This window comes from Haemorhous mexicanus, chromosome 33 (assembly GCF_027477595.1).
Source record: "Haemorhous mexicanus isolate bHaeMex1 chromosome 33, bHaeMex1.pri, whole genome shotgun sequence".
NCBI classification, from domain to species: Eukaryota; Metazoa; Chordata; class Aves; order Passeriformes; family Fringillidae; genus Haemorhous; species Haemorhous mexicanus.
In genome coordinates, this window is record NC_082373.1 from 1,172,242 (window position 1) to 1,189,776 (window position 17,535).

General features: G+C 51.1%; 1 protein-coding gene across 1 annotated transcript in view; it reads right to left on the minus strand.

Annotated features, from left to right (window-relative positions):
* IKZF4 (IKAROS family zinc finger 4) overlaps nt 1–17,535 on the minus strand; it is a 57,271-nt gene that overhangs the window by 10,113 nt on the left and 29,623 nt on the right. The window contains exons 5-6 of the mRNA XM_059871817.1: nt 6,942–7,109; nt 2,833–2,964 (exon numbers count right to left, since the gene is read on the minus strand). Of these exons, the coding sequence (XP_059727800.1) occupies nt 2,833–2,964; nt 6,942–7,109 (300 nt within the window). The remainder of the gene's footprint in view (nt 1–2,832; nt 2,965–6,941; nt 7,110–17,535) is intronic.

Below are 17,535 nucleotides of genomic sequence, written 5' to 3' on the forward strand. Positions count from 1 at the left end.
GTGATTTTTGGGGCATTTCCCCGGGATCGTTCCAGGATTTTCCCCTGGAATTTTTGTGGGGTTTTTGTGAGATTTTTAAGGATTTTTTCAGGATTTTCCTTGGATTTTTCCATGGTTTCTCTGGGATTTTTCCAGGATTTTCCCCTGGGATTTTTCTGGGATTTCCCTGGGATTGTTCCAGGATTTTCCCAGGACTTTCCCCTGGAATTTCTGTGGGATTTTTGTGGGATTTTAAAGGATTTTTCCAGGATTTTCCTGGGATTTTCCTTGGATTCTTCCATGATTTCTTCGGGATTTTTCTGTGATTTTCCCCTGTGATTTTTGGAGGATTTCCCTGGGATCGTTCCAGGATTTTCCCCTGGAATTTTTGTGGGGTTTTTGTGGGATTTTTTCAGGATTTTTTCAAGATTTTCCTTGGATTTTTCCATGATTTCTCTGGGATTTTTCCATGATTTTCCCCTGGGATTTTTCTGGGATTTCCCTGGGATTGTTCCAGGATTTTCCCAGGACTTTCCCCTGGAATTTCTGTGGGATTTCTGTGGGATTTTAAAGGATTTTTCCAGGATTTTCCTTGGATTCTTCCATGATTTCTTCAGGATTTTTCTGTAATTGTCCCCTGTGATTTTTGGAGGATTTCCCTGGGATCGTTCCAGGATTTTCCTCTGGAATTTTTGTGGGGTTTTTGTGAGATTTTTAAGGATTTTTTCAAGATTTTCCTTGAATTTTTCCATGATTTCTCCGGGATTTTTCCATGATTTTCCCCTGGGATTTTTCTGGGATTTCCCTGGGATCTTTCCAGGACTTTTCCAGGACTTTCCCCTGGAATTTCTGTGGGATTTCTGTGGGATTTTAAAGGATTTTTCCAGGATTTTCCTGGGATTTTCCTTGGATTCTTCCATGATTTCTTTGGGATTTTTCTGTGATTTTCCCCTGTGATTTTTGGGGCATTTCCCTGGGATCGTTCCAGGATTTTCCTCTGGAATTTTTGTGGGGTTTTGGTGAGATTTTTAAGGATTTTTTCAAGATTTTCCTTGGATTTTTCCATGGTTTCTCTGGGATTTTTCCATGATTTTCCCCTGGGATTTTTCTGGGATTTCCCTGGGATCCTTCCAGGATTTTCCCAGGACTTTCCCCTGGAATTTCTGTGGGATTTCTGTGGGATTTTAAAGGATTTTTCCAGGATTTTCCTGGGATTTTCCTTGGATTCTTCCATGATTTCTTCGGGATTTTTCTGTAATTGTCCCCTGGGATTTCTGGGGGATTTCCCCGGGATCCTTCCAGGATTTTCCCCCGGAATTTTTGTGGGATTTTTAAGGATTTTTTCAGGATTTTCCTTGGATTTTTCCATGATTTCTCTGGGATTTTTTCGTGATTTTCCCCTGGGATTTTTTTCTGGGATTTCCCTGGGATCCTTCCAGGACTTTCCCCTGGAATTTCGGTGGGATTTTTGTGGGATTTTAAAGGATTTTTCCAGGATTTTCCTTGGATTCTTCCATGATTTCTTCGGGATTTTTCTGTGATTTTCCCCTGGGATTTTTCTGGGATTTCCCTGGGATTGTTCCAGGACTTTCCCCTGGAATTTCGGTGGGATTTCTGTGGGATTTTAAAGGATTTTTCCAGGATTTTCCTGGGATTTTCCTTGGATTCTTCCATGATTTCTTCGGGATTTTTCTGTGATTTTCCCCTGTGATTTTTGGGGGATTTCCCTGGGATCGTTCCAGGATTTTCCCCTGGAATTTTTGTGGGGTTTTTGTGAGATTTTAAAGGATTTTTCCAGGATTTTCCTTGGATTCTTCCATGATTTCTTTGGGATTTTTCTGTGATTTTCCCCTGGGATTTTTTCTGGGATTTCCCTGGGATCCTTCCAGGACTTTCCCCTTGAATTTCGGTGGGATTTCTGTGGGATTTTAAAGGATTTTTCCAGGATTTTCCTTGGATTCTTCCATGATTTCTCTGGGATTTTTCCATGATTTTCCCCTGGGATTTTTTCTGGGATTTCCCTGGGATTGTTCCAGGACTTTCCCCTGGAATTTCGGTGGGATTTTTGTGAGATTTTAAAGGATTTTTCCAGGATTTTCCTTGGATTTTTCCATGATTTCTCCGGGATTTTTCTGTGATTTTCCCCTGGGATTTTTTCTGGGATTTCCCTGGGATTGTTCCAGGACTTTCCCCTGGAATTTCGGTGGGATTTCTGTGGGATTTTAAAGGATTTTTCCAGGATTTTCCTTGGATTCTTCCATGATTTCTCTGGGATTTTTCCATGATTTTCCCCTGGGATTTTTTCTGGGATTTCCCTGGGATTGTTCCAGGACTTTCCCCTGGAATTTCTGTGGCATTTTTGTGAGATTTTTAAGGATTTTTTCAAGATTTTCCTTGGATTTTTCCATGGTTTCTCTGGGATTTTCCCATGATTTTCCCCTGGGATTTTTCTGGGATTTCCCTGGGATCCTTCCAGGATTTTCCCAGGACTTTCCCCTGGAATTTCTGTGGGATTTTTGTGAGATTTTAAAGGATTTTTCCAGGATTTTCCTTGGATTTTTCCATGATTTCTTTGGGTTTTTTCCGTGATTTTCCCCTGGGATTTTTCTGGGATTTCCCTGGGATTTTTCCAGGACTTTCCCCTGGAATTTCGGTGGGATTTTCCCAGAGCCACCTGTCAGTGCAGAGCTCTCCCTCTGCAGAAGCCGTGGCAGCGCTCCCTTTATCCACGGATCTGGGATCCCAATTCCCCATTCCCACCCCATTTCCTGTCCCTGGGGATCCAGGATCCGGGATTTCTGTGGGATTTCTGTGGGATTTCTGTGGGATTTGGTGGGATTTTCCCAGACCCACCTGTCTGTGCGGGGCTCTCTCTCTGCAGGAAGCCGTGGCAGCGCTCCCTGTGCTCCTCCAGGCTGCTCTGCTGCTTGTAGCTGCGGCCACACGAGCTGCACTTGTAGGGCTTGCCCACGGTCGGGGAGGAGACTGGGAAGAACAGGACATGGGATGAGGATTTGGGATGTGGGATTTGGGATTTGGAAATCAGGATTTGGGATTTGGGATGTGGGATTTGGGATTTGAGACCCAGGATCTCCTGGTACAAGCTGCACTTGTAGGGTTTGCCCACGGTCGGGGAGGAGACTGGGAATGGGGAAAGGAACGTGGGATGAGGATTTGGGATTTGGGAATCAGGATTTGGGATTTGGGAATCAGGATTTGGGATCCAGGATCTCCTGCTAAGAGCTGCACTTGTAGGGCTTGCCCACGGTTGGGGAGGAGACTGGGAATGGGGAAAGGAATGTGAGATGAGGATTTGGGATTTGGAGATCAGGATTTGGGATGTAGAAATCAGGATTTGGGATTTGGAGATCAGGATTTGGGACCCAGGATCTCCTGGTACAAGCTGCACTTGTAGGGCTTGCCCACGGTCGGGGAGGAGACTGGGAAGAACAGGACAGGGGATGAGGATTTGGGATGTGCGATTTGGGATTTGGGATGTGGGATTTGGGATGTGGGATGTGGGATTTGGGATGTGGGATTTGGGATTTGGGATGTGGGATTTGGAAATCAGGATTTGGGATTTGAGACCCAGGATCTTCTTCTAAGAGCTGCACTTGTAGGGCTTGCCCACGGTTGGGGAGGAGACTGGGAAGAACAGGACATGGGATGAGGATTTGGGATGTGGGATTTGGAAATCAGGATTTGGGATTTGAGACCCAGGATCTTCTTCTAAGAGCTGCACTTGTAGGGCTTGCCCACGGTTGGGGAGGAGACTGGGAAGAACAGGACATGGGATGAGGATTTGGGATGTGGGATTTGGGATTTGGGATTTGGGATTTGGAAATCAGGATTTGGGATTTGGGACCCAGGATCTCCTGGTACAAGCTGCCCTTGTAGGGCTTGCCCACGGTCGGGGAGGAGACTGGGAAGAACAGGACATGGGATGAGGACTTGGGATGTGGGATTTGGAAATCAGGATTTGGGATTTGGGACCCAGGATCTTCTTCCAAGAGCTGCACTTGTAGGGTTTGCCCACGGTCGGGGAGGAGACTGGGAATGGGGAAAGGAACGTGAGATGAGGATTTGGGATTTGGGAATCAGGATTTGGGATTTGGGAATCAGGATTTGAGACCCAGGATCTCCTGGTACAAGCTGCACTTGTAGGGCTTGCCCATGGTTGGGGAGGAGACTGGGAAGAACAGGACATGGGATGAGGATTTGGGATTTGGAAATAAGGATTTGGGATTTGGGAATCAGGATTTGGGATTTGAGACCCAGGATCTTCTTCTAAGAGCTGCACTTGTAGGGTTTGCCCACGGTCGGGGAGGAGACTGGGAATGGGGAAAGGAACGTGGGATGAGGATTTGGGATTTGGGAATCAGGATTTGGGATATGGGAATCAGGATTTGGGATTTGGAAATCAGGATTTGGGATTTGGGAATCAGGATTTGGGACCCAGGATCTTCTTCTAAGAGCTGCACTTGTAGGGCTTGGCCACGGTCGGGGAGGAGACTGGGAAGAACAGGACATGGGATGAGGATTTGGGATGTGGGATTTGGGATTTGGGATGTGGGATTTGGGATTTGGGATGTGGGATTTGGGATGTGGGATTTGGGATTTGGAAATCAGGATTTGGGATTTGGAAATCAGGATTTGGGATTTGAGACCCAGGATCTTCTTCCAAGAGCTGCACTTGTAGGGCTCATCCATGGTCAGGGAGGAAACTGGGAATGGGGAAAGGACTGTGAGATGAGGATTTGGGATTTGGGAATCAGGATTTGGGATTTGGAAATCAGGATTTGGGATTTGGAAATCAGGATTTGGGACCCAGGATCTCCTGGTACAAGCTGCACTTGTAGGGCTTGGCCACTGTCGGGGAGGAGACTGGGAAGAACAGGACATGGGATGAGGATTTGGGATGTGGGATTTGGGATTTGGGATGTAGAAATCAGGATCTGGGATTTGGGATATCTCCTGCTAAGAGCTGCACTTGTGGGGTTTGCCCACGGTTAGGGAGGAAACTGGGAATGGGGAAAGGAACGTGGGATGAGGATTTGGGATTTGGGAATCAGGATTTGGGATGTAGAAATCAGGATTTGGGATTTGGAAATCAGGATTTGGGATCCAGGGTCTTCTGGTACGAGCTGCACTTGTAGGGCTTGCCCACGGTCGGGGAGGAGACTGGGAAGAACAGGACATGGGATGAGGATTTGGGATGTGGGATTTGGGATTTGGAAATCTGGATTTGGGATTTGAGACCCAGGATCTTCTTCTAAGAGCTGCACTTGTAGGGCTTGTCCATGGTCAGGGAGGAGACTGGGAATGGGGAAAGGAACGTGGGATGAGGATTTGGGAATCAGGATTTGGGATTTGGGAATCAGGATTTGGGACCCAGGATCTCCTGGTACAAGCTGCACTTGTAGGGCTTGCCCACGGTCGGGGAGGAGACTGGGAAGAACAGGACATGGGATGAGGATTTGGGATGTGGGATTTGGGATTTGGAAATGAGGATTTGGGATTTGGAGATCAGGATTTGGCATTTGAGACCCAGGATCTTCTTCCAAGAGCTGCACTTGTAGGGCTTGCCCACGGTTGGGGAGGAGACTGGGAATGGGGAAAGGAACGTGGGATGAGGATTTGGGATTTGGAGATCAGGATTTGGGATGTAGAAATCAGGATTTGGGATTTGGAGATCAGGATTTGGGATATGGAGAATTGGATTTCTTTAGGATTTTCCCTCCCATTTCCCAGTGCTCTCCACCTTTTGGAAAACCCAACAATTCCCCTGTAAACCCCAACAAACAACCCTGGAACCAACCCTGGGACCCTTTCCCACCAAACCACGGCCATCATCCCCAACCCCCACCCCATCCCCACCATCCCCACCATTCCCAGCCCCATTCCCAACCCATTCTCAGCATTCCTGACCCCATTCCCACCATTCCCAGCCCCATCCCCACCATTCCCACCCCATCCCCACCATTCCCACCCCATCCCCACCATTCCCAACCCCATCCCCACCATTCCCAACCCCATCCCCACCATTCCCAACCCCATCCCCACCATTCCCACACCATCCCCACCATTCCCAGCCCCATTCCCAACCCCATCCCCACCATTCCCACCCCATCCCCACCGTTCCCAACCCCATTCCCACCATTCCCACCCCATCCCCACCATTCCCACCCCGTCCCCACCGTTCCCACCCCATCCCCACCATTCCCAACCCCGCCCCCACCATTCCCAGCCCCACCCCCACCATTCCCAGCCCCATCCCCACCATTCCCACCCCATCCCCAGCCCCATTCCCACCCCATCCCCACCGTTCCCAACCCCATTCCCACCATTCCCACCCCATCCCCAGCCCCATTCCCACCCCATCCCCACCGTTCCCAACCCCATTCCCACCATTCCCAACCCCGCCCCCACCATTCCCAGCCCCATCCCCACCATTCCCAGCCCCATCCCCACCATTCCCAGCCCCATCCCCACCGTTCCCACCCCACCCCCACCGTTCCCACCCCCGTTCCCACCATTCCCACCCCATCCCCACCATTCCCAACCCCGCCCCCACCATTCCCACCCCGTTCCCACCATTCCCAGCCCCGTTCCCACCGTTCCCAGCCCCATCCCCACCATCCCCACCATCCCCACCATTCCCAGCCCCATCCCCACCATTCCCAGCCCCATCCCCACCATTCCCAGCCCCATCCCCACCATTCCCACCCCATCCCCACCATTCCCACCCCATCCCCACCATTCCCAGCCCCGTTCCCACCATTCCCACCCCGTTCCCACCACTCCCAGCCCCGTTCCCACCATTCCCACCCCGTCCCCACCATCCCCACCCCATCCCCACCATTCCCCACCCCATCCCCACCATTCCCAGCCCCATCCCCACCATTCCCACCCCTCCCCCACCATTCCCAGCCCCGTTCCCACCGTTCCCACCCCGTTCCCACCGGAATGGGTGCGCAGGTGCCCGCTGAGGGCGTCGCGGCGCCGGCAGGCGTAGGAGCAGAAGGGGCACTTGAAGGGCTTCTCCCCCGAGTGCAGCTTGATGTGGCGCAGCAGGTTCCCCTTCTGCGTGAAGGAGGCGCCGCACTGCTGGCACTGGAAGGGCCGTTCTCCTGGAAAATCCCAAAATTCCCAATGGGAACAGATCCCAAATGATCCCCAACCCCGCACTGCTGGCACTGGAAGGGCCGTTCTCCTGGAAAACCCCAAAATTCCCAATGGGAACAGATCCCAAATGATCCCAATCCTAATCCTGACCCCGCACTGCTGGCACTGGAAGGGCCGTTCTCCTGGAAAATCCCAAAATAAAAACCCCAAACTTAACCCCAACCCCGCACTGCTGGCACTGGAAGGGCCGTTCTCCTGGAAAATCCCAGAATTCCCAATAGGAATGGATCCCAAATGATCCCCAACCCCGCACTGCTGGCACTAGAAAGGGTGTTCTCCTGGAAAATCCCAAAATTCCCAATGGGAACGGATCCCAAATGATCCCCAACCCCGCACTGCTGGCACTGGAAGGGCCGTTCTCCTGGAAAATCCCAAAATTCCCAACTGGAATGGATCCCAAATGATCCCCAACCCCGCACTGCTGGCACTGGAAGGGCCGTTCTCCTGGAAAATCCCAAATTCCCAATGGGAACGGATCCCAAATGATCCCAGTCCTAACCCCAACCCCGCACTGCTGGCACTGGAAGGGCCGTTCTCCTGGAAAAGCCCCAAAATTCCCAATGGGAACAGATCCCAAACTTAACCCCAACCCCGCACTGCTGGCACTGGAAGGGCCGTTCTCCTGGAAAACCCCAAATTCCCAATGGGAACAGATCCCAAATGATCCCAGTCCTAACCCCAACCCCGCACTGCTGGCACTGGAAGGGCCGTTCTCCTGGAAAATCCCAAAATTCCCAATGGGAACAGATCCCAAATGATCCCAGTCCTAATCCTGACCCCACACTGCTGGCACTGGAAGGGCCGTTCTCCTGGAAAATCCCAAAATTCCCAATGGGAACAGATCCCAAACTTAACCCCAACCCCACACTGCTGGCACTGGAAGGGCCGTTCTCCTGGAAAATCCCAAATTCCCAACTGGAATGGATCCCAAATGATCCCAGTCCTAATCCTGACCCCGCACTGCTGGCACTGGAAGGGGCGTTCTCCTGAAAAACCCCAAAATTCCCAATGGGAACAGATCCCAAATGATCCCCAACCCCGCACTGCTGGCACTGGAAGGGCCGTTCTCCTGGAAAATCCCAAAATTCCCAATGGGAACAGATCCCAAACTTAACCCCAACCCCGCACTGCTGGCACTGGAAGGGCCGTTCTCCTGGAAAATCCCAAAATTCCCAATGGGAACAGATCCCAAAGAACCCTGACCCAAACTCTGACCCTGCACTGCTGGCACTGGAAGGGCCGTTCTCCTGGAAAATCCCAAAATTCCCAATGGGAACAGATCCCAAATGATCCCAGTCCTAATCCTGACCCCGCACTGCTGGCACTGGAAGGGCCGTTCTCCTGGAAAATCCCAAAATTCCCAATGGGAACAGATCCCAAACTTAACCCCAACCCCGCACTGCTGGCACTGGAAGGGCCGTTCTCCTGGAAAACCCCAAATTCCCAATGGGAACAGATCCCAAATGATCCCCAAACCCCAACTCTGACCCCGCACTGCTGGCACTGGAAGGGCCGTTCTCCTGGAAAATCCCAAAATTCCCCATGGGAACAGATCCCAAATGATCCCCAACCCCGCACTGCTGGCACTGGAAGGGCCGTTCTCCTGGAAAATCCCAAAATTCCCAATAGGAACAGATCCCAAATGATCCCAGTCCTAATCCTGGCCCCAAAAATCCCAAAATAAAACCCCCAAATTTAACCCAAACCCTGCACTGCTGGCACTGGAAGGGCCGTTCTCCTGGAAAATCCCAAAATTCCCAATGGGAACAGATCCCAAATGATCCCCAACCCCGCACTGCTGGCACTGGAAGGGCCGTTCTCCTGGAAAATCCCAAAATTCCCAATGGGAACAGATCCCAAACTTAACCCCAACCCCGCACTGCTGGCACTGGAAGGGCCGTTCTCCTGGAAAATCCCAAATTCCCAACTGGAATGGATCCCAAATGATCCCAGTCCTAATCCTGGCCCCAAAAATCCCAAAATAAAACCCCCAAATTTAACCCAAACCCTGCACTGCTGGCACTGGAAGGGCCGTTCTCCTGGAAAATCCCAAAATTCCCAATGGGAACAGATCCCAAATGATCCCCAACCCCACACTGCTGGCACTGGAAGGGCCGTTCTCCTGGAAAATCCCAAAATTCCCAATGGGAACAGATCCCAAATGATCCCCAACCCCACACTGCTGGCACTGGAAGGGCCGTTCTCCTGGAAAATCCCAAAATAAAAACCCTAAACTTAACCCCAACCCCGCACTGCTGGCACTGGAAGGGCCGTTCTCCTGGAAAATCCCAAAATTCCCAATAGGAATGGATCCCAAATGATCCCCAACCCCGCACTGCTGGCACTAGAAAGGGCGTTCTCCTGGAAAACCCCAAAATCCCAATGGGAACAGATCCCAAATGATCCCAGTCCTAATCCTGACCCCGCACTGCTGGCACTGGAAGGGCCGTTCTCCTGGAAAATCCCAAATTCCCAATGGGAATGGATCCCAAATGATCCCAATCCTAATCCTGACCCCGCACTGCTGGCACTGGAAGGGCCGTTCTCCTGGAAAATCCCAAATTCCCAACTGGAATGGATCCCAAATGATCCCCAACCCCGCACTGCTGGCACTGGAAGGGGCGTTCTCCTGGAAAATCCCAAATTCCCAATGGGAACGGATCCCAAATGATCCCAATCCTAATCCTGACCCCGCACTGCTGGCACTGGAAGGGGCGTTCTCCTGGAAAAACCCCATAATTCCATTTTCTCCTCATGTTTTCCCATTTTTCCCCATTTTCCCCCATTTTTGCCCCGTTCTCTCACCGGTGTGGCTGCGCTTGTGCACCATGAGCACGCTGGGCCCGATGCAGCCCATCCCACACTCCAGAATCCCCAAATCCCCATTCCCACCTCCCAAATTTCCCATTTTCTCCCCGTTTTTTTTGATTTTTTCCCCATTTTCTCCCCGTTTTTTCCCATTTTCTCCCCGTTTTTCCCCATTTTCTCCCCGTTTTTTCCCATTTTTGCCGTTTTTTGCCCCGTTCTCTCACCGGTGTGGCTGCGCTTGTGCACCATGAGCACATTGGGCCCGATGCAGCCCATCCCACACTCCAGAATCCCCAAATCCCCATTCCCACCTCCCAGATTCCCCATTTTTTCCCCGTTTTTTTTGATTTTTTTCCCATTCTCTCCCCGTTTTTTCCCATTTTTGCAGTTTTTTGCCCCGTTTCCTCACCGGTGTGGCTGCGCTTGTGCACCATGAGCACGGTGGGCCCGATGCAGCCCATCCCACACTCCAGAATCCCCAAATCCCCATTCCCACCTCCCAGATTCCCCATTTTTTCCCCGTTTTTTTTGATTTTTTTCCCATTCTCTCCCCGTTTTTTCCCATTTTTGCAGTTTTTTGCCCCCTTTTCTCACCGGTGTGGCTGCGCTTGTGCACCATGAGCACGCTGGGCCCGATGCAGCCCATCCCACACTCCAGAATCCCCAAATCCCCATTCCCACCTCCCAAATTTCCCATTTTTCTCCGTTTTTTTTGATTTTTCCCCATTTTCTCCCCATTTTTTCCCATTTTCTCCCCGTTTTTTCCCTTTTTTGCCGTTTTTTGCCCCATTCTCTCACCGGTGTGGCTGCGCTTGTGCACCATGAGCACGCTGGGCCCGATGCAGCCCATCCCACACTTCAATCCCAAGGCTCAGACCCCATTCCCAGCTCCCAGAATCCCATTTTTTCCCCATTTTTCCCTGTTTTTTCCCCATTTTTCCCTATTTTCTCCCCGTTTTTTCCCATTTTCTCCCCGTTTTTCCCCATTTTTGCAGTTTTTGCCCCCTTTTTTCACCGGTGTGGCTGCGCTTGTGCACCATGAGCACGCTGGGCCCGATGCAGCCCATCCCACACTCCAGAATCCACAAATCCCCATTCCCACCTCCCAAATTTCCCATTTTCTCCCCGTTTTTTCCCATTTTCTCCCCATTTTTCCCATTTTCTCCCCGTTTTTTCCCATTTTTGCAGTTTTTTGCCCCCTTTTCTCACCGGTGTGGCTGCGCTTGTGCACCATGAGCACACTGGGCCCGATGCAGCCCATCCCACACTTCAATCCCAAGGCTCAGACCCCATTCCCAGCTCCCAGAATCCCATTTTTTCCCATTTTTCCCCGTTTTTTCCCATTTTTCCCCATTTTCTCCCCGTTTTTTTTTATTTTTCCCCATTCTCTCCCCGTTTTTTCCCATTTTTGCCGTTTTTTGCCCCGTTCTCTCACCGGTGTGGCTGCGCTTGTGCACCATGAGCACGCTGGGCCCGATGCAGCCCATCCCACACTCCAGAATCCCCAAATCCCCATTCCCACCTCCCAAATTTCCCATTTTCTCCCCGTTTTTTTTGATTTTTCCCCATTTTCTCCCCGTTTTTTCCCATTTTTGCCGTTTTTTGCCCCGTTCTCTCACCGGTGTGGCTGCGCTTGTGCACCATGAGCACATTGGGCCCGATGCAGCCCATCCCACACTTCAATCCCAAGGCTCAGACCCCATTCCCAGCTCCCAGAATCCCATTTTTTCCCCATTTTTCCCTGTTTTTTCCCCATTTTTCCCTATTTTTTCCCCGTTTTTTCCCATTCTCTCCCCGTTTTTTCCCATTTTTGCAGTTTTCTGCCCCGTTCTCTCACCGGTGTGGCTGCGCTTGTGCACCATGAGCACATTGGGCCCGATGCAGCCCATCCCACACTCCGGAATCCCCAAATCCCCATTCCCACCTCCCAAATTTCCCATTTTCTCCCCGTTTTTTTTTTATTTTTCCCCGTTTTTTCCCATTTTTGCCTTTTTTTGCCCCGTTCTCTCACCGGCGTGGCTGCGCTTGTGCACCATGAGCACGCTGGGCCCAATGCAGCCCATCCCACACTCCGGAATCCCCAAATCCCCATTCCCACCTCCCAAGTTCCCCATTTTTCCCTGTTTTTTCCCCATTTTTCCCCATTTTCTCCCCGTTTTTTCCCATTTTCTCCCCGTTTTTTCCCATTTTTGCAGTTTTTTGCCCCGTTCTCTCACTGGTGTGGCTGCGCTTGTGCACCATGAGCACGTTGGGCCCGATGCAGCCCATCCCACACTTCAATCCCAAGGCTCTGACCCCATTCCCAGCTCCCAGAATTCCATTTTTTCCCGTTTTTCCCTGTTTTCTCCCCATTTTTCCCCATTTTCTCCCCGTCTTTTTTGATTTTTTCCCATTTTCTCCCCGTTTTTTCCCATTTTTGCCGTTTTTTGCCCCGTTTTCTCACCGGTGTGGCTGCGCTTGTGCACCATGAGCACGCTGGGCCCGATGCAGCCCATCCCACACTCCAGAATCCCCAAATCCCCATTCCCCACCTCCCAAATTTCCCATTTTTTCCCCATTTTCTCCCCGTTTTCCCCATTTTCTCCCCGTTTTTCCCCATTCTCTCCCCGTTTTTTCCCATTTTTGCCATTTTTTGCCCCGTTCTCTCACCGGTGTGGCTGCGCTTGTGCACCATGAGCACGCTGGGCCCGATGCAGACCATCCCACACTCCGGAATCCCCAAATCCCCATTCCCACCTCCCAAATTTCCCATTTTTTCTCCGTTTTTTTTGATTTTTCCCCATTTTCTCCCTGTTTTTTCCCATTTTCTCCCCGTTTTTTCCCATTTTTGCAGTTTTTTGCCCCGTTCTCTCACCGGTGTGGCTGCGCTTGTGCACCATGAGCACGCTGGGCCCGATGCAGCCCAACCCACACTCCGGAACCCCCCAATCCCATCTCCATAACTCCCAAATTTCCCTTTTTTTCCTTGCTTTTTTTAATTTTTTCCCATTTTCTCCCCGTTTCTTCCCATTTTTGCCGTTTTTTGCCCCGTTCTCTCACCGGTGTGGCTGCGCTTGTGCACCATGAGCACGTTGGGCCCGATGCAGCCCAACCCACACTTCAATCCCAAGGCTCTGACCCCATTCCCAGCTCCCAGAATTCCATTTTTTTCCGATTTTTCCCTGTTTTCTCCCCGTTTTTTCCCATTTTCTCCCATTCTCTCCCCGTTTTTTCCCATTTTTGCCGTTATTTGCCCCGTTCTCTCACCGGTGTGGCTGCGCTTGTGCACCATGAGCACGCTGGGCTCGACGCAGCCCATCCCACACTCCAGAATCCCCAAATCCCCATTCCCACCTCACAAATTTCCCATTTTTTCCCCGTTTTTCCCCATTTTCTCCCCATTTTTCCCCATTCTCTCCCTGTTTTTCCCCATTTTCTCCCCGTTTTTTCCCATTTTTGCCGTTTTTTGCCCCGTTCTCTCACCGGTGTGGCTGCGCTTGTGCACCATGAGCACATTGGGCCCGATGCAGCCCATCCCACACTCCGGAATCCCCAAATCCCCATTCCCACCTCCCAAATTCCCCATTTTTTCCCCCTTTTTTTTGATTTTTCCCCATTTTCTCCCCGTTTTTTCCCATTCTCTCCCCGTTTTTTCCCATTTTTGCAGTTTTTTGCCCCGTTCTCTCACTGGTGTGGCTGCGCTTGTGCACCATGAGCACGTTGGGCCCGATGCAGCCCATCCCACACTTCAATCCCAAGGCTCTGACCCCATTCCCAGCTCCCAGAATTCCATTTTTTCCCGTTTTTCCCTGTTTTCTCCCCATTTTTCCCCATTTTCTCCCCGTTTTTTCCCATTTTTGCAGCTTTTTGCCCCGTTCTCTCACCGGTGTGGCTGCGCTTGTGCACCATGAGCACGCTGGGCCCGATGCAGACCATCCCACACTCCGGAATCCCCAAATCCCCATTCCCACCTCCCAAATTCCCCATTTTCTCCCCGTTTTTCCCTATTTTCTCCCCGTTTTTCCCCATTTTCTCCCCGTTTTTCCCCATTTTTGCCGTTTTTTGCCCCATTCTCTCACCGGTGTGGCTGCGCTTGTGCACCATGAGCACGCTGGGCCCGACGCAGCCCATCCCACACTCTGGAATCCCCCATTCCCCATTCCCACCTCCCAAATTCCCCATTTTTTCCCCGTTTTTTTTGAATTTTCCCCATTTTCTCCCCGTTTTTTCCCATTTTTGCCGTTTTTTGCCCCGTTCTCTCACCGGTGTTGCTGCGCTTGTGCACCATGAGCACGTTGGGCCCGATGCAGCCCATCCCACACTCCGGAATCCCCAAATCCCCATTCCCACCTCCCAAATTTCCCATTTTCTCCGCGTTTTTCCCATTTTCTCCCCGTTTTTCCCATTTTCTCCCCGTTTTTTCCCATTTTCTCCCCGTTTTTTCCCATTTTTGCCGTTTTTTGCCCCGTTTTCTCACCGGTGTGGCTGCGCTTGTGCACCATGAGCGCGTTGGGCCCGATGCAGACCATCCCACACTCCAGAATCCCCAAATCCCCATTCCCACCCTCCCAGATTTCCCATTTTCTCCCCATTTTTTCCCATTTTCTCCCCGTTTTTTCCCATTTTTGCCGTTTTTTGCCCCGTTCTCTCAACGGTGTGGCTGCGCTTGTGCACCATGAGCACGTTGGGCCCGATGCAGCCCATCCCACACTTCAATCCCAAGGCTCTGACCCCATTCCCAGCTCCCAGAATTCCATTTTTTCCTGTTTTTCCCTGTTTTCTCCCCGTTTTTTCCCATTTTCTCCCCGTTTTTTCCCATTTTTGCCGTTTTTTGCCCCATTCTCTCACCGGTGTGGCTGCGCTTGAGCACCATGGGCACGTTGGGCCCGATGCAGCCCATCCCACACTCCGGAATCCCCAAATCCCCATTCCCACCTCCCAAATTTCCCATTTTTTCCCCGTTTTTTTTTATTTTTTCCCATTTTCTCCCCGTTTTTTCCCATTTTTGCCGTTTTTTGCCCCGTTCTCTCACCGGTGTGGCTGCGCTTGTGCACCATGAGCACGTTGGGCCCGATGCAGCCCAACCCACACTTCAATCCCAAGGCTCAGACCCCATTCCCAGCTCCCAGAATCCCATTTTTTCCCATTTTTCCCCGTTTTTTCCCATTTTTCCCCATTTTCTCCCCGTTTTTTTTTATTTTTCCCCATTTTCTCCCCGTTTTTTCCCATTTTTGCCGTTTTTTCCCCCGTTCTCTCACCGGTGTGGCTGCGCTTGTGCACCATGAGCACGTTGGGCCCGATGCAGCCCAACCCACACTCCAGAATCCCCAAATCCCCATTCCCACCTCCCAAATTCCCCATTTTTTCCCCGTTTTTTAAAATTTTTCCCCATTTTCTCCCCGTTTTTTTCCATTTTCTCCGTTTTTTCCCATTTTTGCCGTTATTTGCCCCGTTCTCTCACCGGTGTGGCTGCGCTTGTGCACCATGAGCACGTTGGGCCCGACGCAGCCCATCCCACACTCCGGAACCCCCAATCCCATCTCCATAACTCCCAAATTTCCCATTTTCTCCCCGTTTTTCCCCATTCTCTCCCCGTTTTTTCCCATTTTTGTTGTTTTTCCCCCCGTTCTCTCACCGGTGTGGCTGCGCTTGTGCACCATGAGCACGGTGGGCCCGATGCAGCCCATCCCACACTCCAGAATCCCCAAATCCCCATTCCCACCTCCCAAATTTCCCATTTTTTCCCCGTTTTTTTTGATTTTTCCCCATTTTCTCCCCGTTTTTTCCCATTTTTGCCGTTTTTTGCCCTGTTCTCTCACCGGTGTGGCTGCGCTTGTGCACCATGAGCACGTTGGGCCCGATGCAGCCCATCCCACACTTCAATCCCAAGGCTCTGACCCCATTCCCAGCTCCCAGAATCCCATTTTTTCCCCATTTTTCCCTGTTTTTTTCCCAAATTTCCCATTTTCTCCCCGTTTTTCCCCATTTTCTCCCCGTTTTTTCCCATTTTTGCCATTTTTTGCCCCGTTCTCTCACCGGTGTGGCTGCGCTTGTGCACCATGAGCACGTTGGGCCCGATGCAGCCCATCCCACACTCCGGAATCCCCAAATCCCCATTCCCACCTCCCAAATTTCCCATTTTCGCCCCATTTTTTTTGCTTTTTTCCCCATTTTCTCCCCGTTTTTTCCCGTTCTCTCCCCGTTTTTTCCCATTTTTGCCATTTTTTGCCCCATTCTCTCACCGGTGTGGCTGCGCTTGTGCACCATGAGCACATTGGGCTCGATGCAGCCCTTCCCACACTCCGGAATCCCCAAGTCCCATCTCCATAACTCCCAAATTTCCCATTTTTTCCCCGTTTTTTTTAATTTTTCCCTATTTTCTCCCCGTTTTTCCCCATTTTCTCCCCGTTTTTTCCCATTTTTGCAGCTTTTTGCCCCGTTCTCTCACCGGTGTGGCTGCGCTTGTGCACCATGAGCACGCTGGGCCCGATGCAGCCCATCCCACACTCCGGAATCCCCAAATCCCCATTCTCACCTCCCAAATTTCCCATTTTTTCCCCGTTTTTTTTTATTTTCCCCCATTTTCTCCCCGTTTTTTCCCATTTTTGCCCCGTTCTCTCACCTGTGTGGCTGCGCTTGTGCACCATGAGCACGCTGGGCCCGATGCAGCCCATCCCACACTCCAGAATCCCCCAAATCCCCATTCCCACCTCCCAAATTTCCCATTTTCTCCCCATTTTTTCCCATTTTCTTCCCGTTTTTCCCCATTTTCTCCCCGTTTTTCCCCATTTTCTCCCCGTTTTTTCCCATTTTTGCAGTTTTTTGCCCCGTTCTCTCACCGGTGTTGCTGCGCTTGTGCACCATGAGCACGTTGGGCCCGATGCAGCCCATCCCACACTCCAGAATCCCCAAATCCCCATTCCCACCTCCCAAATTTCCCATTTTTTCCCTGTTTTTTTTGATTTTTTCCCATTCTCTCCCCGTTTTTTCCCATTTTTGCCGTTTTTTGCCCCGTTCTCTCACCGGTGTGGCTGCGCTTGTGCACCATGAGCACGCTGGGCCCGACGCAGCCCATCCCACACTTCAATCCCAAGGCTCTGACCCAATTCCCAGCTCCCAGAATTCCATTTTTCCCCATTTTTCCCTGTTTTCTCCCCGTTTTTCCCCATTTTCTCCCCGTTTTTTCCCATTTTTGCCGTTTTTTGCCCCCGTTTTCTCACCGGTGTGGCTGCGCTTGTGCACCATGAGCACGTTGGGCCCGATGCAGCCCATCCCACACTTCAATCCCAAGGCTCAGACCCCATTCCCACCTCCCAAATTTCCCATTTTTTCCCCGTTTTTCCCTGTTTTTTCCCCATTTTTCCCTATTTTTTCCCCGTTTTTTCCCCATTTTCTCCCTGTTTTTCCCCATTTTTGCCGTTTTTTGCCCCGTTCTCTCACCGGTGTGGCTGCGCTTGTGCACCATGAGCACACTGGGCCCGATGCAGCCCATCCCACACTCCAGAATCCCCAAATCCCCATTCCCACCTCCCAAATTTCCCATTTTCTCCCCATTTTTCCCCATTTTCTCCCCATTTTTCCCAT